Source organism: Amblyraja radiata, chromosome 31, assembly GCF_010909765.2.
Source record: "Amblyraja radiata isolate CabotCenter1 chromosome 31, sAmbRad1.1.pri, whole genome shotgun sequence".
Taxonomy (NCBI): domain Eukaryota; kingdom Metazoa; phylum Chordata; class Chondrichthyes; order Rajiformes; family Rajidae; genus Amblyraja; species Amblyraja radiata.
Window position 1 is genome coordinate 5,967,162 of NC_045986.1, and position 25,456 is coordinate 5,992,617.

Below are 25,456 nucleotides of genomic sequence, written 5' to 3' on the forward strand. Positions count from 1 at the left end.
CCTCATGTGGAATATTGTGAGCAGATTTGGGCCAATATCTGAGGAAAGATGTGCTGATGTTGGACAGGTTCCATCGGGAGTTTCCGAGAATGATCCCAGGGATGATTGGGTTATTTGATCACTCTGGGCCTCTACTTGCTGGAGTTTAGAAGGTTGAGGGCCAATCTCATTGAAACCTACTGAATAATAAAAGGCCTGGATAAAATGGATGTTTACAGAAGTGGAAGGGTCCTTAAAAGGACACACCTAAAGAATGGAGATGACAAGAATTTTATTTAGCTAAAGGGTAGTGAATCTGTGGAATTCGTCGCCACAGACAGCGGTGGAGGCCAAGGTATTGGGTATTTTTAAAGCGGAGTTTGATAGGTTCTTGATTAGTTTGTGGGTGTCAAAGGTTACAGGAAGAAGCCAGGAGAATGGGGTTGAGAGGGAAAAATAAATTAGCCATGATCAAATGACGGAGCAGACTTGATAGACGGAACCACCGAATTCTGCTTCCATGTCTTATGCCGCAGCTCAGCTAATAACACTTTTGCACAAGCAAATTCATTGTACCAGGTTCAAATCCTGATTTAAAAGAATGGGTGGTGGGAGGACTACAAAATTAGTTCTAAGACTCCAGCGCAGTGCCAAAGTGATGTTAGGATGCTGCAGCAGACATCATTAGGACAAAATGTTAAACCAAAGTCCCGTATTTAGATATAATGATTCTACGGAATTACTTCAACGAGCAGGTAATTTATCTCTGGTTACCTAGTCAACGTTTTCATTCAACATCACAAAAAGCTGATTGAGCCACCTTGACATGTGGACCAGACAGGCAGGAGTGGGGTGACAGAGCTCATTCCCCTGACAAAAACTGGTGAACCAACTGAAGTTTTAAATGTCCAACCAATGGCTCCAGGCCTCATTGATTAAACTGGTCATAAAATGATTTAAATTCACCATTTACATTTCTGGAACAGCTATTCTTTTGCTGTGACCATCCACTCCATAACTTTACACATGGGATTTGATGAGGGATAAAGATAGAAAGGAAATAAATCTACAAATGTACCTCCCAAACTGAGGGAGACGGAGAATGCATGTGTCAACAATAGAGAATTATTCTTCATTACCAAAAACAGAAAATGCCGACAAAAGGCCGGCCTTTTGGGATAGCATCTTTGATCTGGAACATTGGCCGTTTCTTTGCACTGATGCCGCCCACACTGCTACATTTCTCTAGCATTTTTACTTTTAGTTCAGATTTCTAACATCTGCAGTTTATGATTTTCATATTATTCTTCATAGTCCTATACCACACCATTTCTATTTTCTATGTTAAATCAGAAATTTATTGATTCAGAGGAATGAAATTTTCTACTAAGATCTACTAACCCTTGTCACCTGCGGATATGGTCTTTGTTACAATCACCAACTAAATATTCATTTAGTTTCTACCTTGGCAGAATGCATGGCCCAAGGAGAATATGGTATCTGGAGCATTTTCTCCAAGTATCCAGCAGACAGTATCTAAGTCATGTACCACGCCTTCGTAGAATATTCCACCTGTATAATAGAGAAAATTTCAGACAGATTGTATACAAAACATCAGGGCGCTGCACTTACAATTCAAGGAGATTTTAGACACTGAACTGTTTCAGCAACAGAGGGTTGAAAATGACAAAGCAAATCCTGAACCTCAATGCACATGAACTTTTATAAATGATCATGAAACAAAGGCTGGCTCATGAAGCCTGTTCTACATTAGCGACTATGACAGCATCATGATTAAACACTTCCATCAGCTCTTACAGCCTCAGTCTCCTTTCAGAGGCCACATTAGTTGGAGAAAACTTACATAGAGTTAGATAGAGCTCCTTGGGCTAGCGGAATCAAGGGGTCTGGGGAGAAGGCAGGAACTGGGTACTGATTGTGGATGATCAGCCATGATCACATTGAATGGCGGTGCTGGCTCGAAGGGCAGAATGGCCTACTCCTGCATCAATTGTCTATGTATCTATGTATCGAAAACTTAATTTATTTTGAACTCCTCAGAAATAGCATCTAGGAGATTACATAGGTGAATATTCATGTTCATGAATTCTAGGAGCAGAATTAGGGCATTCGGCCTATCAAGTCTACTCCACCATTCAAGCATGGCTGCTCCAACTTTCACTCTCAACACTTACTACGTCAGACTTAACAGTCTGAAGAAGGCTCTCGATCCAAAATTACTATTACTTTTCTCCAGAGATGCTGTCTGATCCACTGAGTTGCTCCAGCTTTTTGTGTCTATCTACCCTTACTAATCATGCCTGACATGGTTCATGCCTGTTTGAATAGTTCATAATCTGCTCATGCATTTAACTCCTAAATTATTCCATGTTATCTCCAGCAGGTTTCAGCTCACTCTGAAGGCAAGACAACATTCCACAAAACGTAAAGACAGTAGCTCTCACTTTTCATTCCTGCTCAATTCAATTTTATTTTATTTGTTGACAAGCTATAATGAGCAGAAATGTAATGTATGTACCACATGAGCAGAATTTATCAGATGCATTTACGGGGCTCACTTATCAAAACCTGGGTACATTATTCTGAAAGTTATTGAGGTATTACTATTTAAAAAAAACACACTTAGGGATGAAAGTTGAACCACCAGCAAGTCCAAGTAGACTGCAAGTATCCTATCCATGAATGAAGGAAAATTCAGTTTTTAGCAAGGAACTTAAATACAAAAGCAAACTACCATGGATCCTAAAAATGTTAATATTTTGTACATTTTCATGATGATTTTACCAACAACCATATTGAACAGCAAGATAACAGATATATAATAGACAGCCAAGAACAGAAATACTTGTGATTACAGTAAATCTTGGATTACCAAGGATTAGTTTGGCAGGCATTATCTAAAGCTGAGAAACCATGAACATTGTATGTCAGACACAGGCATCTAGCGCCCAAGGACAAGGTTTTACCTGTGATAGAATGAGGACACACTGGTACTGTCATGCGATATGACTTCTGTTAACATGAACTCGTTTCAAGTAAACCTACTGAACTTTTAACCAATCAAGAACAGACTGAAGAAGGGGCGTGACCTGAAACGTCACCCTATCCTTCTCTCCAGAGATGCTGCCTGTCCCACTGAGTTACTCCAGCATTTTGTGTCTACCTTCGATTTAAACCAACATCTGAAGTTCTTTCCTACACGCAACTGCAAGCTTCCGTACCTTATGCTGGATGGAAGTGGGGAGAAGGAATGACCGAGTTGGGAAAAGTCTGATAATGTTGGCTGCTTCCCCAAGGCAGAGTGGTGTAGATGCAGTCATTGGTGAGGAGTCTGGTATGAGTGATGGACTGGGCTACATCTGCAATGGTGGGGAGTCTGGTCTGTGTGATGGACTGGGCTACATCTACAATGGTGGGGAGTCTGGTCTGTGTGATGGACTGGGCTACATCTACAATGGTGGGGAGTCTGGTCTGTGTGATGGACTGGGCGACATCTACAACTCTATTGAATTTCTTGTGGTCTTGATCCCAAACCAAGCTGTGATGCAGCCCAACAGCATGTTACTAAGCTAAGGTAGACACAAAATGCTGGAGTAACTCAGCAGGAAAGGCAGCATCTCTGGAGAGAAGGAATGGGTGACGTTTTGCGTCGAGACCCTTCTTCAGACTGTCCCGCTGAGTTACTCCTGCTTTTTGTGTCTATCTTCGTGCCATCTTAGATAACTGCTGATATTCTCCTTAATCAATAAAGCAACTCCACTTCCTAGTTTACCCCCATCTCTGTTTAGTCTGCCTTATCTTGACGCACCAAATCAGTTTTCCTGGTTTTGCTTACACATATCACCTAAATTTTAAATCAGAAAATCCAATTTGCTTCTGCGATGTCATACCTGTCTTTTTAATATAGCTTAAAGATGGAGAAGGATACGTCTTACTGACACTGACAATTCGCTGAATCCTTCCCAGAGCCTTGTTATGAACCTTTTTGTACAAGAACTGGACAGCAGGATCAAAACGTCTGTATGGAAATAGAAAATGGTCAATTATATTAAGAAGCAGTCATGTTGGATTATGAAATGCAATAGAAAACAATACCAAAATAAATTTATCCTGATAGAAATGAATCAATAGGAGTCTGGAAACAAGCAATCTTTGTAGACTCCCAGAGAGATGATATTCCAATCTCGACTCAAGGATTCACTATTTAGAAGACATTATAACACCCCTTTGAACAAGTGTGTACTTAATGTTTTGATAAGCGAGTTCGGTATTACAACTGTGCATGCGTGAGTTTGCTCAGGTCATGGGTCATTCGGGATAAACATTCTCGCAGCTGAGCTACTGTGTGTATACATTACGATCGATAATTGTTTTGACCTGCATTTCATACGTATTTTCCAGGTTTGCTTCCTTGAGGTAAAAAAATACTGCTTTCAAAACTATTAACTATGGTTCACTTGTACAAAACTACAATGATTTTGGTGGTTTTATTGGCTTCTCCTCGATCGCTTCGGTGAGTGAGCGAGATTGTGACAATGAATAACAACCATTTTGTATTGTTTTTGGGAGGGGGGGGGGGGGGAGAATGAAATGAAATGTATGATTTCTATAACTTCTAATTAATATCTACTGGCTGGTTGCTGCTGCAGCAGAGTAAATATTAAACCATGAAGGCAAGCAATCAGTAGGAGCTCACAGAGGTGGAGAATGAGCTCAGCTCCCACAGACTTAACTGCTATATAAACTTACAAATTTCTTTTGCTTTTCCACTCTCATGGGAGCCACTTAGACTAAATGTAATAGCTATCCCAACATAAAAAGTATATTTTAGCATAGGCACAGGCAAGATTTGTGTTGTGGGGAATCCACCTCAGTGGGCGCATCAAAATGTCCTGCATAGCTGCTGTTTTACCCAAGTAACAGGTCTCCCCGCTTTGCCTCATTGACTTTGAACTAGCGACCTGCGTGCGGAGATAGATAGGGTGCTGAATTCCTCCCTCGCCGCGTTTGCACATGATGGCGGGGGATGGTGTCCACAGCCTCTCCTGTGGGGATAGTTGCTGCCTGACTTTGTCTGTGGTGGGGATAGTCGCTGCAGGAGCCAGGCAGTGACCACCTGCAGTGATTTGGCAGGTGACGCCAGACTCGACCCAATTCACTTCACCTGGGCCATCGTCTTGAGACCAGACCAGACCGATGGGGACAACAACAGCAGCAGCTTCTGGTGAGTGAGTGAGTGAGTGAGTGCTCAGGTCTACTTCATTGCAGGGCGAGCTAACAATGTTGAATGTTCAGACTTTGCTACAATTAGCTTAGGGCTACTCAAGTCAGCAGAGAATGGTGTTCTTTCCCTCATGCCTCCGCTGTCTGAGACTTGAGGGAGGTGGTCCAGTCTCCATAGTAGAAACATAGAAAATAGGTGCAGGAGTAGGCCATTCGGCCCTTTGAGCCCTTCAATATGATCATGGCTGATCATCCAACTCAGTATCCTGTACCTGCCTTCTCTCCAGACCCCCTGATCCCTTTAGCCACAAGGGCCACATCTAACTCCCTCTTAAATATAGCCAATGAACTGGCCTCTGTGGCAGAGAATACCAGAGAATTTTGTAAGTTTCTATAAGATCCCCCCTCAATCTTCTAAATTCTAGCGAGTACGAGCCGAACTTCTAGCGAGTACAAGCGAGTGAACTATTCAGTTTGGAATGGATCATAAGCCCGCAGTTCACATTATGGTTGCATTAACAGTAAGGGTTACCATAGTCAGAGTCATAGAGGGATACAGTGTGGAAACAGGCCCTTCGGCCCAACTTGTCCACACCGGCCAATAATGTCCCAGCTACCCTAGTCCCACTTGCCTGCGCTTGGTCCATATCCCTCCAAACCTGTCCTATCCACGAATCTGTCCAACTGTTTCTTAAACGATGGGATAGTCCCAGCCCCAACTAGCGGCCCAGGAGCGGTTGCAGTGGGAGGAGCGGCGTCCGGGCGGTGAGTACAAAAACAGAGCGCGGGGCTTTGCTTCATAGAGGCCCAGGAGCGGTTGTAGTGGGAGGAACCCAACTCTGCAACGTTCCATTCACATTCCATTCACATTTCAAAATAAGTGGGCTTGAGGAAGCCGCTGATTGGTGGAAGCGGACTAGAGGAAGCAGCTGATTGGGAGTTCAATCCCTGCTGATTTCTTCCAGCACTTTGTATCAGTATCTTTGCTTTGTTTTGTATCCTGGGTTAGGGGGGAGTATGAGGCCCAGGGCACTTTACTGTTCTGGATGTCAGATGTGGGAGGTCTTGGAGTCTGATAGCCTTCCAGACATCCACATCTGTGCCAGGTGCATCGAGATGGGGCTCCTAAGGGACCGTATTAGGAACCTGGAGCAGTAGCTCGATGACATTTGTCTGGTCAGGGAGAGTGAGGAGGTCACAGAGAGGAGTTATAGAGAGGTGGTCACTCCAAGACCACGGGAGGCAGACAAGTGGGTCACGGTTAGGAAAGGCAAGGGGCAGAGGCAGGGACTAGAGAGTATCCCGGTGGCTGTACACCTTGGAAATAAGTACTCATGTTTGAGTACTGTTGGGGGGGACATCCTACCTGCGGGTAGCGACAGATACCAGCCCTGTTGCTCAGAAGGGTAGGGAAAAGAAGAGGGCAATAGTAATAGTGGGCTCTATAGTTAGGGGGTCAGATAGGCGATTCTGTGGACGCAGTCAGGAGACCCGGATGGTAGTTTGCCTCCATGGTGCCAGGGTCTGGATGTGTCTGAACGTGTCCAAGATATCCTGAAATGGGAGGGAGATGAGCCTGAGGTCGTGGTACATATAGGTACCAATGACATAGGTAGAAAAAGAGAAGAGGTCCTGAAAGGAGCATTTAGGGAGTTAAGAGGAGAGTTAAGGAGAAGGACCGCAAAGGTAACAATCTCAGGATTACTGCCTGTGCCACGCGACAGTGAGAGTAGGAATGGAGCGAGGTGGAGGATAAATACGTGGCTGAGGGATTGGTGCAGAGTGCAGGGATTCAAGTTTCTGGATCATTGGGAGCTCTTTTGGGGAAGGTGTGACCTGTATAAAAAGGACGGGTTGCATTTGAAATCTCCTGGTGGGGAGATTTGCAAAGGCTACTGGGGAGACTTTAAACTAGAACGGTTGGGGGGAGGGACTCAAATAAAGAAAGCTAGTAGACAGTGGGTGAGGCAGGAGGCAGAGAAGGGAAGCACTCAGACCCAACATGTAGGGGAGGAAGTAGAAAAAGATAATAAACAGAGAATAAGAGGTGGTGGGTTTCTTAAATGTGTGAGCAGAGAGGGGTGTAAAATGAGGGTAGAAGCAATAGGTAGCAAGGTGAAAAGTAAAAGTGGCAGTCAGACAAATCCAGGGCAAAAATCAAAAAGGGCCACTTTTCAACATAATTGTATAAGGGGTAAGAGTGTTGTAAAAACAAGCCTGAAGGCTTTGTGTCTTAATGCAAGGAGCATTCATAATAAGGTGGATGAGTTGAATGTGCAGATAGTTATTAATGAATATGATATAGTTGGGATCACGGAGACATGGCTCCAGGGTGACCAGGCTGGGAGCTGAAAATCCAGGGATATTCAATATTCAGGAGGGATAGACAGAAAGGAAAAGGAGGTGGGGTAGCGTTGCTGGTGAGAGAGGAGATTAACGCAATAGAAAGGAAGGACATTAGCTTGGAGAATGTGGAATCGATATGGGTAGAGCTGCAAAACACTAAGGGGCAGAAAACGCTAGTGGGAGTTGTGTACAGGCCAACTAACAGTAGTAGTGAAGTTGGGGATGGCATCAAACAGGAAATTAGAAATGCGTGCAACAAAGGTAAAACAGTTATAATGGGTGACTTCAATCTATATAGATTGGGTGAATCAAATTGGCAGGGGTGCTGAGGAAGAGGATTTCTTGGAATGTATGCGGGATAGTTTTCTAAACCAACGTAGAGGAACCAACGAGAGAACAGGCTATTCTAGACTGGGTATTGAGTAATGAGGAAGGGTTAGTTAGCAGTCTTGTTGTGCGTGGCCCCTTGCGCAAGAGTGACCATAATATGGTTGAGTCTTCATTAGGATGGAGAGTGACATTGTTAATTCAGAAACAAGGGTTCTGAACTTAAAGAAAGGTAACTTTGAGGGTACGAGGCGTGAATTGGTCAAGATAGACTGGCAATTGATTCTTGAAGGGTTGACGGTGGATATGCAATGGAAGGCATTTAAAGACTGCATGGATGAACAACAATAATTGTTCATCCCAGTTTGGCAAAAGAATAAATCAGGGAAGGTAGTGCATCCGTGGATAACAAGGGAAATCAGGGATAGTATCAAAACAAAAGATGAAGATACAAATTAGCCAGAAAAACCAGCCTAACAGAGGACTGGGAGAAATCCAGAGTCCAGCAGAGGAGGACAAAGGGCTTAATTAAGAACGGGAAAATAGATTATGAAAGAAAACTGGCAGGGAACATAAAAATTGGCTGCAAAGGTTTTATAGATATATGAAGAGAAAAAGATTAGTTAAAACAAATGTAGGTCCCATGCAGTCAGGAACAGATGAATTGATCATGGGGAACAAGGACATGTCAGACCAATTGAATAACTACTTTGGTTCTGTATTCACTAAGTAAGTAAGTAAGTAAGTAAGTAAGTAAGTAAGTAAGTAAACTTTATTTATATAGCGCATTTTAAGACAATTTGCATTGACCCCAAAGCGCTTCACATAATTTAAATAATAATAAGTTCCATAGAAAAAGGTTTTTTAAAAAAAATGAATAGAAATGGACACAACATATTAAAGAGTTCAACACAAACATCCCCCCACAGCAGAATCAAAACATTTCCACTGCGGGGGAAAAGCACCAGAAAGTTAAGTCCTCTTCCTCTGTGAAACATCCCGAGGTCAGGGCCCATCTGTGGCCGTGCAGCCAGTCCGATGATTTTCAGGGCCCTCTTGCCGTAAAGATGAAACATCGGCGTCGGGTGAAACATTCCTCAGCGGCTTGGAAAAGTCTGGAGCGGCTGTCCCCTCCCCGGAGACCGGAGACCGCAGCACTTGTAGTCCTCCGGCCGCGCCGGCTGGAGCTCCGACCCCGGCGAACTCGATCTCTGGCTCTGCGGCGCTCCAAATCCAAATCCAGCGCCGCCCGCGGCCGAACGCCCGCAGCCACAGCTCCGCGATGTTGGAAGTCGGCGACCAAAGCGCTCCGGAGCTTACCGCACGGCGACCCGGTAGGCATCGCCCGCTCCTTGTTGGTATCCCAGCGCTGCGCCACCGCCGCCGAAGCTGTAGTCCCAGCCGGTCCCGACAGGAAAACGCCGCTCCCCTTTCGGTGGTAGGCCGCGAGGACGGGGCGAAGAAACAGCACGGAGGGATGCTGCCTCTCCGACCAGGTAAGAGACTAAGAATAAAGTTTCCCCCTTCCCCACCCCCACCCCCCACATAGAAGACCTCCACTAACATAAAATAAAATAAAGAAAGGTGTAGAGGCGGACTGCGGGCAGGCTGCCATACACAGACGGCGCCCACTCCCGCACATCCGCCATCTAAGGAAGACATAAATAATCTGCCAGAAATAGCAGGGGACCGGGGGTCAAATGAGATGGAGGAACTGAGTGAAATCCAGGTTAGCCGGGAAGTGGTGTTAGGTAAATTGAATGGATTAAAGGCTGATAAATCCCCAGGGCCAGATAGACTGCATCCTTAAGGAAGTAGCCCCAGAAATAGTGGATGCATTAGTGATTATTTTTCAAAACTCTTTAGATTCTGGAGTAGTTCCTGAGGATTGGAGGGTAGCTAATGTAACCCCACTTTTTAAAAAGGGAGGGAGAGAGAAAATGGGGAATTACAGACCAGTTAGTCTAACATCAGTAGTGGGGAAAATGCTAATCAGTTATTAAAGATGGGATAGCAGCACATTTGGAAAGTGGTGAAATCATTGGACAAAGTCAGCATGGATTTATGAAAAGTAAATCATGTCTGACAAATCTTATAGAATTTTTCGAGGATGTAACTAGTAGAGTGGATAAGGGAGAACCAGTGGAAGTGTTATATCTGGACTTTCAGAAGGCTTTCAACAAGGTCCCACATAAGAGATTAGTATGCAAACTTAAAGCACACGGTATTGGGGGTTCAGTATTGATGTGGATAGAGAACTGGCTGGCAGACAGGAAGCAAAGAGTAGGAGTAAACGGGTCCTTTTCAGAATGGCAGGCAGTGACTAGTGGGGTACCGCAAGGCTCAGTGCTGGGGGACAGTGCTCGGATTCCTATTAAATCTTTTCGCCTTCACCTTGAACCAATGTCCTTTGGTCCTCGATTCCCCTACTCTGTGCATCTACCCGATCTATTCCTCTCATGATTTTGCATACCTCTATAAGATCTCCCCTCATCCTCCTACTCTATGGAATAGAGACCCAGCCTCTCAACCTCTCCCTCTCGCTCACACCCTCTAGTCCTGGCAACATCCTCGTAAATCTTTTCTGTACCCTTTCAAGCTTGACAATAACTTTCCTATAACATGGTGCCCAGAACTGAACACAATATTCAAAATGCAGTCTCACCAACGTCTTATACAACTGCAACATGACCTCCCAACTTCTATGCTCAATAATCTGACTGATGAAGGCCAAAGTGCCAAAAGCCTTTTTGAGCACCTTATTTACTTGCGACTCGACCTTCAAGGAACAATGCACTTGCACTCCTAGATCCCTCTGCTCTACAATACTATCCAAAGGCCTACCATTAGCTGTGTAAGTCCTGCCCTTGTTCGACGTCCCAAAATGTAACACCTCACACTTCTCTGTATTAAATATTTATCATCAGCAAACTTGCTAATCTTGCCCTGAATGTTCTCATCCAAGTAATTTATGTAGATGACAAACAGTAACGGGCCCAGCACTGAACTCTGTGGCACACCACTAGTCACAGGCCTCCATTTTGAGAAGCAACCTTCCACCATCACCCTCTGCTTCCTTCCATAGAGCCAATTTGCTATCCATTCAGATTTCTCTCCTTGAATCCCATGAGATCAGAGCAGCCTACCATGCAGCACCTTGTCGAACGTCTTAAAATCCATGTACACAACATATAACATATAACAATTACAGCACGGAAACAGGCCATCTCGACCTTCTAGTCCATGCCGAACAGGTATTCTCCCCTAGTCCCATATACCTGCAAATACAATATCTGCAGTTCTGCCTTCATCAACCTTTAGGCTCACGTCTTCAAAAAAATGAATCAGATTTGTGAGACACGATCTTCCACATACAAAACCATGCTGACTGTCCCTAATCAGCCCTTGCCCATCCAAATGCCTGTATATCATATCCCTCAGAATACTCTCCAGTAATTTACCAACTACAGATGTTAAGCTTACTGGCCTACAGTTCCCAGCATTTTTCCTGCAGCCCTTCTTGAAAAGAGGCCACCCTCCAATCCTCTGGCACCTCTCCTGTATTTAAGGACGACTCATAAATTTCAACCAGGGCTCGTGCAATTTCCTCTCTAGTTTCCCGCAATGTCCTCGGATATATCTGATCAGGCTACCTTCAAAGACGACATTACCTTCAGTACTTCCTTGACGCTGACTGCTCTCATGATTTGGTGAAAGTCAAAAGGCGGGATGGAAGCCGGTCTGACTACTGCTGTATTGGAGCAAAGCTCGCTATTTGTACTACAACAGTAAGGCAGTCGGAGATAACTTGGCTTGCTTTCGGTGGTTGATCGCTTGTATGAATCCAATACATTCTTTGTTCATCCCGATGACCTTTGACAAAATCCCATAATTCATTGCATGCGCGAGATACCAAACTCGCTTATTGAACCTGTTCATTAGAATCAAATACAAACAAATTCCCAGCTAAGGGCAGATTCAGGGTTCTTAGCTGATTTTGCTTTCCGACTTTCTTCAGCCAGCTGAGATCAAGTAGCAACAGAGGCAGAGGATCAAACGGAAAACCTTCCTAGAATGCACTACATTTACTCTGATAATGTAATAATCTAGATTCAGGCCTTATACTTCCACCCAAACGATTCTACTCACTTATATAGTCCACAGACCAGTGGTTTTCCAACTCTTGCAGCTTCATCAAAGCATGATTCAGCAATCTGTTTGTCTAAACTCAGCAGCTTTTCACATAATACTCCTTTACCTGAAACATAAAGAGGATTATTGATTCAAAGTACCAGATACAAGGATTTTTTCCCCCTGTATTTTGATAAATACTGGGTTAATGCATTGGAGCAGAGTAGCTGCTTTAGATAACATTTAGGACATTGTACTCCTTAGGTAACATTTTAACCTTCTACTAAAATACACTTAATCTCAAACTGATGGTATACCTGGTCGTGTTCTAAAAACCTGTGCGGACCAACTGGCTGGAGTTTTTACGGACATTTTCAACCTTTCACTACTGAGGTCTGAGGTTCCCACCTGCTTCAAAAGGGCATCAATTATACCAGTGCCCAAGAAGAGTAAGGTGACGTGCCTCAATGACTATCGACCTGTGGCACTAACGCCTGTGGTGATGAAGTGCTTCGAGAGGTTGATCATGGCGCAAATCAACTCTTACCTCGACAAAAACCTGGACCCACTGCAGTTCGCTTACCGCCACAACAGATCAACGGTGGATGCGATCTCGCTGGCCCTCCACTCCGCTCTGGACCACTTGGACAACAAAAACTCATATGTCAGGCTGTTATTCATTGATTACAGCTCGGCATTTAACACTATCATCCCCTCCAAGCTGGTTACCAAACTCGCAGAACTGGGTCTCTGCGCATCCCTCTGCAATTGGATCCTCGACTTCCTCATCCACAGACCACAGTATGTTCGTATTGGTGGAAATGTGTCAGACTCGATAACAATCAGCACGGGAGCACCTCAAGGCTGCGTGCTCAGCCCCCTGCTGTACTCACTCTATACTCATGACTGCGTAGCCGGTCATAGTGCGAACTCCATCATCAAGTTCGCTGACGACACCACTGTTGTGGGACGTATCACTGATGGGGATGAGTCCGAGTATAGAAGAGAGATCGAGCAACTGTCCATATGGTGCCTGCACAATAACCTGGCCCTCAACACCAGCAAAACCAAGGAACTGATTGTGGGCTTTGGAAGGAGTAGGATGGGGACCCACAGTCCCGTTTATATCAACGGGTCGATGGTTGAAAGGGTCAAGAGCTTCAAATTCCTGGGCGTGCACATCTCTCAAGATCTTTCCTGGTCCGAGAACACTGATGCAATTATCAAGAAAGCACATCAGCGCCTCTACTTCCTGAGAAGATTACGGAGAGTCGGTTTGTCAAGGAGGACTCTCTCTAACTTCTACAGGTGCACAGTAGAGAGCATGCTGACCGGTTGCATCGTGGCTTGGTTCGGCAACTTGAGCGCCCTGGAGAGGAAGAGACTACAAAAAGTAGTAAACACTGCCCAGTCCATCATCGGCTCTGACCTTCCTTCCATCGAGGGGATCTATCGCAGTCGCTGCCTCAAAAAGGCTGGCAGTATCATCAAAGACCCACACCATCCTGGCCACACACTCATCTCCCTGCTACCTTCAGGTAGAAGGTACAGGAGCCTGAAGACTGCAACGACCAGGTTCAGGAATAGCTACTTCCCCACAGCCATCAGGCTATTAAACCTGGCTCGGACAGAACTCTGAACATTAATAACCCATTATCTGTTATTTGCACTTGATCAGTACTTATTCATGTGTTTTGTACTACTATGCCTACTATGTTCTGTTGTGCTGAAGCAAAGCAAGAATTTAATTGTCCCATCAGGGACACATGACAATAAACTCACTTGAACTTGAACTTGAACATAAAATCTTAAATTAACTAACACAATAAAGCAACGCAATGAAGCATACTCATTTATTTCCCCCAAAAGTTTACCATACTTTTAGGAAGAAAATCTGATTGATTTTTCTTGGTGTCATTAAAAATAATACATGTAAATGATGCATTTTTGTCACACCAGGTGAATAACCCATTAAAAATCGCAGAAGATAACTTTCCTAAGCCACTAGACAAAGTGGGACCCGTTGGGTCCCAGCATCACACGGGAGGGCTGGTCACCAACGCAATATTCCACCTCTCCACCAATTCCAATATTGCTCGCCAGTGGGGGGGGGGGGGGGGGGGTGGGGCTTTCTGTTGCACTAGTATGGGTGTTGCGGGCCAAAGGTACTGGTTTCTAGAGGGCTAGTGTAGACATTGTGGGCCGAATGGATTCTTGGGCTGGCAGCCAACTGTTGCAACGATTTTAAAAGCCAAGCCAAGGCAAACATTTGGGCAGCAGCCACCTGACAACCAAAATTCATTTTGCGAACACAAACTTTTAAAAAAGACGAGGCAAACGAGAGGAGGGAGCCCCAAGGTGACTGAGTGCATCCTCTTGGCAGCGGCCCAAAGAACAACGTGAGCTGCAACAACAGCCATGTCACCGGACCGTGCGGTGGATGAAGAAGGGCTCACGAGTACAGATCAGTGGCATTGGCACTTAATTTTAAGGTTTAACGACCCAAAGTGCTGGATTAACTCAGCAGACTGAATCAGTCTGAAGAAGGGTCCCAACGTCACCTATCCGTGTTCTACAGTGATGTTGCCTGACCTGCCGAGTTATTCCAGCACAGTGTCCTTTTGAGTATTTACAATCAACTGCAATTCAACTACTTACAATGATAACCTCTTACTGGGTAATAAACAGACAATTGGCAACAACAGACACTATACCTCCCCCCAATGGTCTGTATAATGAGGGTTTACAGTATTTACATTTTTTCTAGAGGCTAGACTGTCCCATTTTCATCTCCCCAACCTTCCCTAAAGACAGGAAATTGGAACACTCCTGCTCTGGAAGACTATACAGCACTGCTTTAATAAGAAATAGAAATTACAGAATACAGGTCCATTACTGAATTTCCAGCACCCTTGGTTCCAGAGCCTTTCTGGGTTATGTTTTGCCAGAACATAGGTCATGGCCTCCCAGAGGAGCCCAACGGTACCGTATACGTCCGCCGAGGCCACCAGGGAGATGTGATATCTGCCCACAAAGTTGGTATCGGGACTCAGCTATGGGAACGGATCTGCCGGCTCCGGCTGGGCCAGGGTTCCAGAACCCCGACCACAGTGAGCAAATTCAGCCTGCTGATCAGCTGCGGAAGTAGGCTATGAGAATGGATCAGCTGGCTCCAGGCGGCCTGGAGTTCTAGAGCCCTGGCCGATGTTTCTATTTCATAGTACCATCATCTACAGTTTTATTTTCAGACTATTACTCCAGAATAAACTACTAGGTTGCTGGAGGATAAGTGTGCAGCTCTTTAAGCCAACTAAATAACTTGAGTTGTCACTGAATTGTCAGTTGAACCTAGGGGACTATGAAGGCATGAGAGGGGAGACTGGAAAGGGATCCTAGCAGGAATGACGGTGGAACAGCAATGGCAGGAATTTCTGGGGAAATAATCCGGAAAACGCAGGATCATTTCATTCCAAAAAGGAAGAAAGATTCTAAGGGGAGAGGAGGCAACCGTGGCTGACAAGAGAAGTTAGGGATAGAATAAAACTAAAAGAAAAGATGTATAACACAGCAAAGAGTAGCCAGAAGCCAGAGGATTGGGAAACTTTCATAGGACAACAGAAGGAAACAAAACGGGCAATACGGGCTGAAAAGATGAAGTACGAAGCTGGCCAGGAATCTAAAGAAGGACTAAAAGCTTCTTTAGATATGTTAAGGGTAAAATAGTAGCAGTCAAATGTGCGTCCCTTGAAGGCAGACATGGGGAACAAGGAAATGGACAAAAAGAGTTGAACAGGTACTTCGGATCTGTCTTCACTAAGGAAGACGCAAACAATCTGCCAGATGTACTGGAGGACAGAGGATCTAAGGGGGTAGAGGAACTGAAAGAAATTTTCATTAGGCGAGAAATAGTATTGGGTAGGCAAATGGGACTGATGGATGATAAATCCCCTGGGCTGGATGGTCTGCATCCCAGGGTCCTCAGGGAGGTGGCTCTATAAACTCTGGACGCATTGGTGATCATTTTCCAATGTTCAATAGATTCAGGATCAGTTCCTGTGGATTGGCTAATGTTATCCCACTTTTCAAGAAAGGAGCGAGAGAGAAAACGGGGAATTACAGACCAGTTAGCCTGACTTCGGTGGTGGAAAAGATGCTGGAGTCAATTATTAAAGAGGTAATAATGGGACATTTGGATAGCAGTAAAAGGATTCGTCCAAGTCAACATGGATTTATGAAAGGGAAATCATGCTTGACTAATCTTCTGGAATTTTCTGAAGATGTGACAAGTAAAATGGATGAAGGGGAGCCAGTGGATGTAGTGTATCTGGACTTTCAGAAAGCCTTTGATATGGTCCCGCACGGGAGACTGCTGACTAAAATTAAAGCACATGGTATTGGGGGTAGGGTGTTGACATGGATAGAAAAGTGGTTGGCAGACAGAAAGCAAAGAGTAGGAGTGAACGGGTCCTTTTCAGAATGGCAGGCAGTGGCGAGTGGAGTGCCGCAAGGCTCGGTGTTGGGGCCGCAACTGTTTACCATATAGATTAATGATTTGTAAGAGGGAATTAAAGTCACTGAAAGTTGGCATGCAGGTAATGCAGGCAGTGAAGAAAGCTAATGGAGTGTTGGCCTTCATAACAAGAGGATTTCAGTATAGGAGTAAAGAGGTTCTTCTGCAGTTGTATAGGGCTCTGGTAAGACCACATCTGAAGTATTGTGTACAGTTTTGGTCTCCTAATTTGAGGAAGGACATCCTTGTGATTGAGGCAGTGCAGTGTAGGTTCATGATATTGATCCCTGGGATGGCGGGACTGTCATATGAGGAAAGATTGAAAAGACTAGGCTTGTATTCACTGGAGATTAGAAGGATAAGGGGGGATCTTATAGAAACATATAAAATTATAAAAGGACTGGACAAGCTAGATGCAGGAAAAATGTTCCCAATGTTGGGTGAGTCCAGAACCAGGGGCCACAGTCTTAGAATAAAGGGGAGGCCATTTAAGACTGAGGTGAGAAAAAACTTTTTCACCCAGAGAGTTGTAAATTTGTGGAATTCCCTGCCACAGAGGGCAGTGGAGGCCAAATCACTGGATGGATTTAAGAGAGAGTTAGATTGAGCACTTGGGGTTAGTGGAGTCAAGGGAATCAAGCACGGAGGCGGAGAGGAGAGCTCTTCAGCGCGTCGTACACAGAGCGTAGAAGATTATTGGGACACAGCTACCAGCCTTGGAGGGCATCTACTATACACGGTGCCTCAGGAAGGCCGTCAGCATCCACAAAGACTCCTCACACCCTTGTAATCGTCTGTTTGAACTCCTACCTTCCGGCAGACGTTACAAGGCCTTCTACGCCCGCACCTCCAGACTCAGGAACAGCTTCATCCACAGAGCTATAGCTGCTCTGAGCCGGCCCTGCTGAGTTCCCCCCACCCCCATGAACTGTCTCCCTTGGATGGTCACGTTGCACATCGACCCGGCACTGACACATTTGCACTTTAGACTGTTTTACTGTTTTATTGTTCTTTTTTTATAAACCATGTTTCTCGGGGTATCTAAATTGTATTAGTTGTTTATTTTATGACATCGGATGGAAGCTGCATACCAAATCTCATTGCACCTATGTACTATGACAATAAAATCTATTATTATTATTATTATTATATGGGGAGAAGGCAGGCACGGGTTATTGATTGGGGACATAGATACATAGAAAATAGGTGCAGGAGTAGGCCATTCGGCCCTTCGAGCCTGCACCGCCATTCAATATGATCATGGCTGATCATCCAACTCAGTATCCCGTACCTGCCTTCTCTCCATACCACCTGATCCCTTTAGCCACAAGGGCCACATCTAACTCCCTCTTAAATATAGCCAATGAACTGGCCTCAACTACCCTCTGTGGCAGAGAGTTCCAGAGATTCACCACTCTCTGTGTGAAAAAGTTTCTTCTCATCTCGGTCCTAAAGGATTTCCCCCTTATCCTTAAGCTGTGGCCCCTTGTCCTGGACTTCCCCAACATCGGGAACAATCTTCCTGCATCTAGCCTGTCCAACCTCATAAGAATTTTGTACGTTTCTATAAGATCCCCTCTCAATCTCCTAAATTCTAGCGAGTATAAGCCATGTGAAAAGAAAGAGATTAGTTAAAACAAATGTAGGTCCATGCAGTCAGAAACAGGTGAGTTGATCATGGGGAACAAGGATATGGCGGACCAATTGAATAACTACTTTGGTTCCGTCTTCACTAAGGAAGACATAAATAATCTGCCGGAAATAGCAGGGGACCGCGGGTCAAAGGAGTTGGAGGAATTGAGTGAAATCCAGGTTAACCGGGAAATGGTGTTGGGTAAATTGAATGGATTAAAGGCCGATAAATCCCCAGGGCCAGATAGGCTGCATCCCAGAGTACTTAAGGAAGTAGCTCCAGAAATAGTGGATGCATTAGTAATAATCTTTCAAAACTCTTTAGATTCTGGAGTAGTTCCTGAGGATTGGCGGGTAGCAAACGTAACCCCACTTTTTAAGAAGGGAGGGAGAGAGAAAACGGGGAATTATAGACCAGTTAGTCTAACATCGGTAGTGGGGAAACTGCTAGAGTCAGTTATTAAAGATGGGATAGCAGCACATTTGGAAAGTGGTGAAATCATTGGACAAAGTCAGCATGGATTTACAAAAGGTAAATCATGTCTGACGAATCTTATAGAATTTTTCGAGGATGTAACTAGTAGCGTGGATAGGGGAGAACCAGTGGATGTGGTGTATCTGGACTTCCAGAAGGCTTTCGACAATGTCCCACATAAGAGATTAGTTTACAAACTTAAAGCACACGGCATTGGGGGTTCAGTATTGATGTGGATAGAGAACTGGCTGGCAAACAGGAAGCAAAGAGTAGGAGTAAACGGGTCCTTTTCACAATGGCAGGCAGTGACTGGTGGGGTACCGCAAGGCTCAGTGCTGGGACCCAGCTATTTACAATATATATTAATGATCTGGATGAGGGAATTGAAGGCAATATCTCCAAGTTTGCGGATGACACTAAGCTGGGGGGCAGTGTTAGCTGTGAGGAGGATGCTAGGAGACTGCAAGGTGACTTGGATAGGCTGGGTGAGTGGGCAAATGTTTGGCAGATGCAGTATAATGTGGATAAATGTGAGGTTTTCCATTTTGGTGGCAAAAACAGGAAAGCAGACTGTTATCTAAATGGTGGCCGACTAGGAAAAGGGGAGATGCAGCGAGACCTGGGTGTCATGGTACACCAGTCATTGAAAGTGGGCATGCAGGTGCAGCAGGCAGTGAAGAAAGCGAATGGTATGTTAGCTTTCATAGCAAAAGGATTTGAGTATAGGAGCAGGGAGGTTCTACTGCAGTTGTACAGGGTCTTGGTGAGACCACACCTGGAGTATTGCGTACAGTTTTGGTCTCCAAATCTGAGGAAGGACATTATTGCCATAGAGGGAGTGCAGAGAAGGTTCACCAGACTGATTCCTGGGATGTCAGGACTGTCTTATGAAGAAAGACTGGATAGACTTGGTTTATACTCTCTAGAATTTAGGAGATTGAGAGGGGATCTTATAGAAACTTACTAAATTCTTAAGGGGTTGGACAGGCTAGATGCAGGAAGATTGCTCCCGATGTTGGGGAAGTCCAGGACAAGGGGTCACAGCTTAAGGATAAGGGGGAAATCCTTTAAAACCGAGATGAGAAGAACTTTTTTCACACAGAGAGTGGTGAATCTCTGGAACTCCCTGCCACAGAGGGTAGTCGAGGCCAGTTCATTGGCTATATTTAAGAGGGAGTTAGATGTGGCCTTTGTGGCTAAGGGGATCAGAGGGTATGGAGAGAAGGCAGGTACGGGATACTGAGTTGGATGATCAGCCATGATCATATTGAATGGCGGTGCAGGCTCGAAGGGCCGAATGGCCTACTCCTGCACCTAATTTCTATGTTTCTATGTTTCTAAGTCTATCCAGTCTTTCTTCATATGAAAGTCCTGACATCCCAGGAATCAGTCTGGTGAACCTTCTCTGCACTCCCTCTATGGCTATAATGTCCTTCCTCAGATTTGGAGACCAAAACTGTACGCAATACTCCAGGTGTGGTCTCACCAAGACCCTGTACAACTGCAGTAGAACCTCCCTGCTCCTATACTCAAATCCTTTTGCTATGAAAGCTAACATACCATTCGCTTTCTTCACTGCCTGCTGCACCTGCATGCCTACTTTCAATGACTGGTGTACCATGACACCCAGGTCTCAATGCATCTCCCCTTTTCCTAATCGGCCACCATTTAGATAATAGTCTGCTTTCCTGTTTTTGCCACCAAAGTGGATAACCTCACATTTATCCACATTATACTGCATCTGCCAAACATTTGCCCACTCACCCAGCCTATCCAAGTCACCTTGCAGTCTCCTAGCATCCTCCTCACAGCTAACACTGCCCCCCAGCTTAGTGTCATCCGCAAACTTGGAGATGTTTCCTTCAATTCCCTCATCCAGATCATTAATATAAATTGTAAATAGCTGGGGTCCCAGCACTGAGCCTTGCCTGCCATTGTGAAAAGGACCCGTTTACTCCTACTCTTTGCTTCCTGTTTGCCAGCCAGTTCTCTATCCACATCAATACTGAACCCCCAATACCGTGTGCTTTAAGTTTGTATACTAATCTCTTATGTGGGACCTTGTCGAAAGCCTTCTGAAAGTCCAGATACAACACATCCACTGGTTCTCCCCTATCCACTCTACTAGTTACATCCTCGAAAAATTCTATAAGATTCGTCAGACATGATTTACCTTTCGTAAATCCTTGCTGACTTTGTCCAATGATTTCATCACTTTCCAAATGTGCTGCTATCCCATCTTTAATAACTGACTCTAGCAGTTTCCCCACTACCGATGTTAGACTAACTGGTCTGTAATTCCCCATTTTCTCTCTCCCTCCCTTCTTAAAAAGTGGGGTTACATTTGCTACCCTCCAATCCTCAGGAACTACTCCAGAATCTAAAGAGTTTTGAAAAATTATCACTAATGCATCCACTATTTCTGGAGCTACTTCCTTAAGTACTCTGGGATGCAGCCTATCTGGCCCTGGTGATTTATCGGCCTTTAATCCATTCAATTTACCCAACACCACTTCCCGACTAACCTGGATTTCACTCAGTTCCTCTATCTCCTTTGACCCGCGGTCCCCTGCTATTTCCGGCAGATTATTTATGTCTTCCTTAGTGAAGACGGAACCAAAGTAGTTATTCAATTGGTCCGCCATATCCTTGTTCCCCATGATCAACTCGCCTGTTTCTGACTGCAAGGGACCTACATTTGTTTTAACTAATCTCTTTCTCTTCACATATCTATAAAAACTTTTGCAGTCAGTTTTTATGTTCCCTGCCAGTTTTCTTTCATAATCTATTTTCCCTTTCCTAATTAAGCCCTTTGTCCTCCTCTGCTGGTCTCTGAATTTCTCCCAGTCCTCTGGTATGCTGCTTTTTCTGGCTAATTTGTACGCATCATCTTTTGCTTTGATACCATCCCTGATTTCCCTTGTTATCCACGGATGCACTACCTTCCCTGATTTATTCTTTTGCCAAACTGGGATGAACAATTTTTGTAGTTCATCCATGCAGTCTTTAAATACCTTCCATTGCATATCCACCGTCAACCCTTTTAGAACTAATTGCCAGTCAATCTTGGCCAATTCACGTCTCATACCCTCAAAGTTACCTTTCTTTAAGTTCAGAACCGTTGTTTCTGAATTAACAATGTCACTCTCCATCCTAATGAAGAACTCAACCATATTATGGTCACTCTTGCCCAAGGGGGCACGCACAACAAGACTGCTAACTAACCCTTCCTCATTACTTAATACCCAGTCTAGAATAGCCTGCTCAGCCACGATCAGCCATGATCACAATGAATGGCGGTGCTGGCTCGAAGGGCCGAATGGCCACCTCCTGCACCTATTTTCTATGTTTCTATGTTTGTATGAATCATACAAGCTGGCATTGGCAGACACTGGTTTGTTTGTGGTAGGATCAATTAAGCCACCTGGATTTGGTATTTAAGTGCTTCTGCATTTTGAAAATAACTTTCCTTGATTCAATGTGTAGCACAGACAGGAACAAAGCATCATTTTAATAAAATAATGATTCCTTTAGTAATCTCAATGTATGCATCAATTTAGCTCCAACTTTATGAATACATAAGATTGTAACTCAACATAAAAATAAAAATACAAAATCTGTTCAAATTATCAGCTTGTTTGCCATTCCACTAATTCCTCCTTCCACCACAATTGATAGTTTGCTGCAGCTACACAAGTGATAGCAATTATTCAAGAAGTCAAAGTACCGGTGAAACTCAGTGGGTCAGGCAGCATCTCTGGGGGAGATGGACAAGCGATGTTTTAGTATTAAGAAGAGCCCTGACTCAAAATGTCACTTATCCATGTCCTCCACCTGCTGAGTTACTCCAGCACTTGGTGCTCTGCGCAAAATTCCAAAATCTGCCGTATACTGTGCCTCTGTTCAAGGACTCCATTTGATTGATCACTCATTACAATGAAGCCAAACACTTCACTATCCAGAGCAATACTGAGAATCTTCATCCTTAATAGACAAGGAAAACATTTCCAGCAGGAACCATTCATTTGCAAATTTGACTAATTACTTACAATTTCCTAGTCCAAGGATGTTTACAGAACTCAATGTGTTTTATTGGTCACAGTAAACAAAGATAGCACAGAATTGGCAAAATGCATTATATCAAATTCGGATGGCATAACCATATCATGCATACTTTCCGAACCTTTACAACAAACTGTCAAACATTCGCCCAATTATAGGAAGGATGTCAACAAAATAGAGAGAGTACAGAGGAGATTTACTAGAATGTTGCCTGGGTTTCAACAACTAAGTTACAGAGATAGGTTGAATAAGTTAGGTCTTTATTCTCTGGAGCGCAGAAGGTTAAGGGGGGACTTGATAGAGGTCTTTAAAATAATGAGAGGGATAGACAGAGTTGATGTGATCAAGCTTTTCCCTTTGAGAATAGGGAAGATTCAAACAAGAGGACATGACTTCAGAATTAAGGGACAGAAGTTTAGGGGTAACATGAGGGGGAACTTCTTTACTCAGAGAGTGGTAGCGGTGTGGAATGAGCTTCCAGTGGAAGTGGTGGCGGCAGGTTCGTTGGTATCATTTAAGAATAAATTGGATAGGCATATGGATGAGAAGGGAATGGAGGGTTATGGTATGAGTGCAGGCAGGTGGGACTAAGGGAAAAAAATTGTTCGGCACGGACTTGTAGGGCCGAGATGGCCTGTTTCCGTGCTGTAATTGTTATATGGTTATATGGTTATATATTATTCATATAACTTAAATTTCATATAACTAACTGTATGAACATTAGTCCCTGAACATCATCCTTTCTTTTCCCTCCAATTCCCATCGACATTTATCCACTACACACTGTACCTGCGCGTAAAGCATCCAAAACAACTTCCGAGCCTTCCTCTGCCAGCGAGCAAATAACGACTCCTGAGACACTATACAAATGGAAAAGAAACAATCAGTGATCTTTATAGGATAACTTGAAAAGCGTGACTATCACAAAGCCAGATCACCATTCCTAATTGTGGATAAAAAATTGAAATGTTCCAATTCTAATGCACAAAGGAAGGTTGTTGCAAAACACTATCATCTTTGGCATTAAATATGGACACCAAGAAATGGAATAGCCCAATATATATTGACTACAATATTACCAATGGCATATTTACGTGTTCCATCAGATTAAAAATAAACATCTCAGACTTAGTACAAGAAATAAGAAAACACTTAAACAGTAACATTTAGTTTTTGGGAGTTATTATAGTTAACCCACAAGATTAACTCCCATCCACCTCATATCTTTCCTATCTATCCTTTTTACCTTGAACTAAGTGGCTCTGCAGACCTTCGATTGTGCCAAGGCCTGCATGGGAACGGGCTATAAAGTTAGGCAGTATCGCTGGCGACAATGTATTACTCTCCAATGAGCCAAATGCATTCTCCACTTGTTTTGAACAGAAGGTCACTGGAATAGTCTCAAGTTGATCTGTTTCCACGATAAGGCTGACCTTCGTGAAAGTGAACCAGAGGATGGAATCCTTGGCCGTGTCCTCAAACCTGCACAGGGGGACCATCTGCCAGGAATATTTGTGGACATCCTTAACCTCACCCTACTCCCATTTGCTGTTCCAACCAGTGGGGTGCCTCAGGGATCTGTGTTGGGTCCACTGGGTTTGTCATATATGTCACCGGCCTCCAACCTGACAAACAGTTATCCACCATTACTCTCTGGTATCTCCCATTCAGCCACTGTTGAATCCATCTTGCTACTCCACTATTAATACCCAACAATTGAACCTTCTTAACCAACCTTGCATGTGGAACCTTGTCAAAGGCCATACTGAAGTCCATAAAGACAACATCCACTGCAGCGTGACTTTAGAGAGCTCGGAAAAATGCTGAAAAACAGGACCTCCAGGGTTGTTATCTCCAGTTTGCTTCCAGTTCCTCGTGCTGGCGAGAGCAGGAACAGGGAGATACGGGACCTGAACGTGTGGCTGAGGAACTGGTGCACGGGGCAGGGATTTAGATTCTTAGATCACTGGGATCTGTTTTGGGGTAAGGGGGAACTGTACAAAAGGGACGGATTGCATCTTAACAGGTGTGGGACCAGCATTCTGGCAGGCAGGTTTGCCACTGCTACACGGGTGGTTTTAAACTGAATAAGGGGGGTGGGGTGTCGAATGGGATAGTGGAGGATGGAGTTAAAGGGAAAGGGTTTCTTAAATGTGTGAGCGTAGAGACAGAGGGGTGTAAAATGAGGGCAGAAGCAATAGGTAGCAAGGTGAAAAGTAAAAGTGGCAGGCAGACAAAACCAGGGCAAAAATCAAAAGGGGCCACTTTTCAACATAATTGTATAAGGGGTAAGAGTGTTGTAAAAACAAGCATGAAGGCTTTGTGTCTCAATGCAAGGAGCATTCGTAATAAGGTGGATGAGTTGAATGTGCAGATAGCTATTAATGACTATGATATAGTTGGGATCACGGAGACATGGCTCCAGGGTGACCAAGGCTGGGAGCTGAACATCCAGGGATATTCAATATTCAGGAGGGATAGAGAGAAAGGAAAAGGAGGTGGGGTAGCATTGCTGATTAGAGAGGAGATTAACGCAATGGAAAGGAAGGACATTAGTTTGGAGGATGTGGAATCGGTATGGGTAGAGCTGCGAAACACTAAGGGGCAGAAAACGCTGGTGGGTGTTGTGTACAGGCCACCTAACAGTAGTAGTGAAGTTGGAGATGGTATCAAACAAGAAATTAGAAATGCGTGCGACAAAGGCAAAACTGTTATAATGGGTGACTTCAATCTACATATAGATTGGGTGA

At 44.4% G+C, this 25,456-nt stretch overlaps 1 protein-coding gene across 1 annotated transcript in view; it reads right to left on the reverse strand.

The window, feature by feature from the left end:
• Window positions 1-25,456, reverse strand: part of LOC116990333 (inositol 2-dehydrogenase-like) — a 53,196-nt gene that overhangs the window by 15,235 nt on the left and 12,505 nt on the right. The window contains exons 2-5 of the mRNA XM_033047861.1: window positions 23,496-23,566; window positions 12,046-12,154; window positions 3,891-4,018; window positions 1,444-1,551 (exon numbers count right to left, since the gene is read on the reverse strand). Coding sequence (XP_032903752.1) covers window positions 1,444-1,551; window positions 3,891-4,018; window positions 12,046-12,154; window positions 23,496-23,566 — 416 coding nt within the window. The remainder of the gene's footprint in view (window positions 1-1,443; window positions 1,552-3,890; window positions 4,019-12,045; window positions 12,155-23,495; window positions 23,567-25,456) is intronic.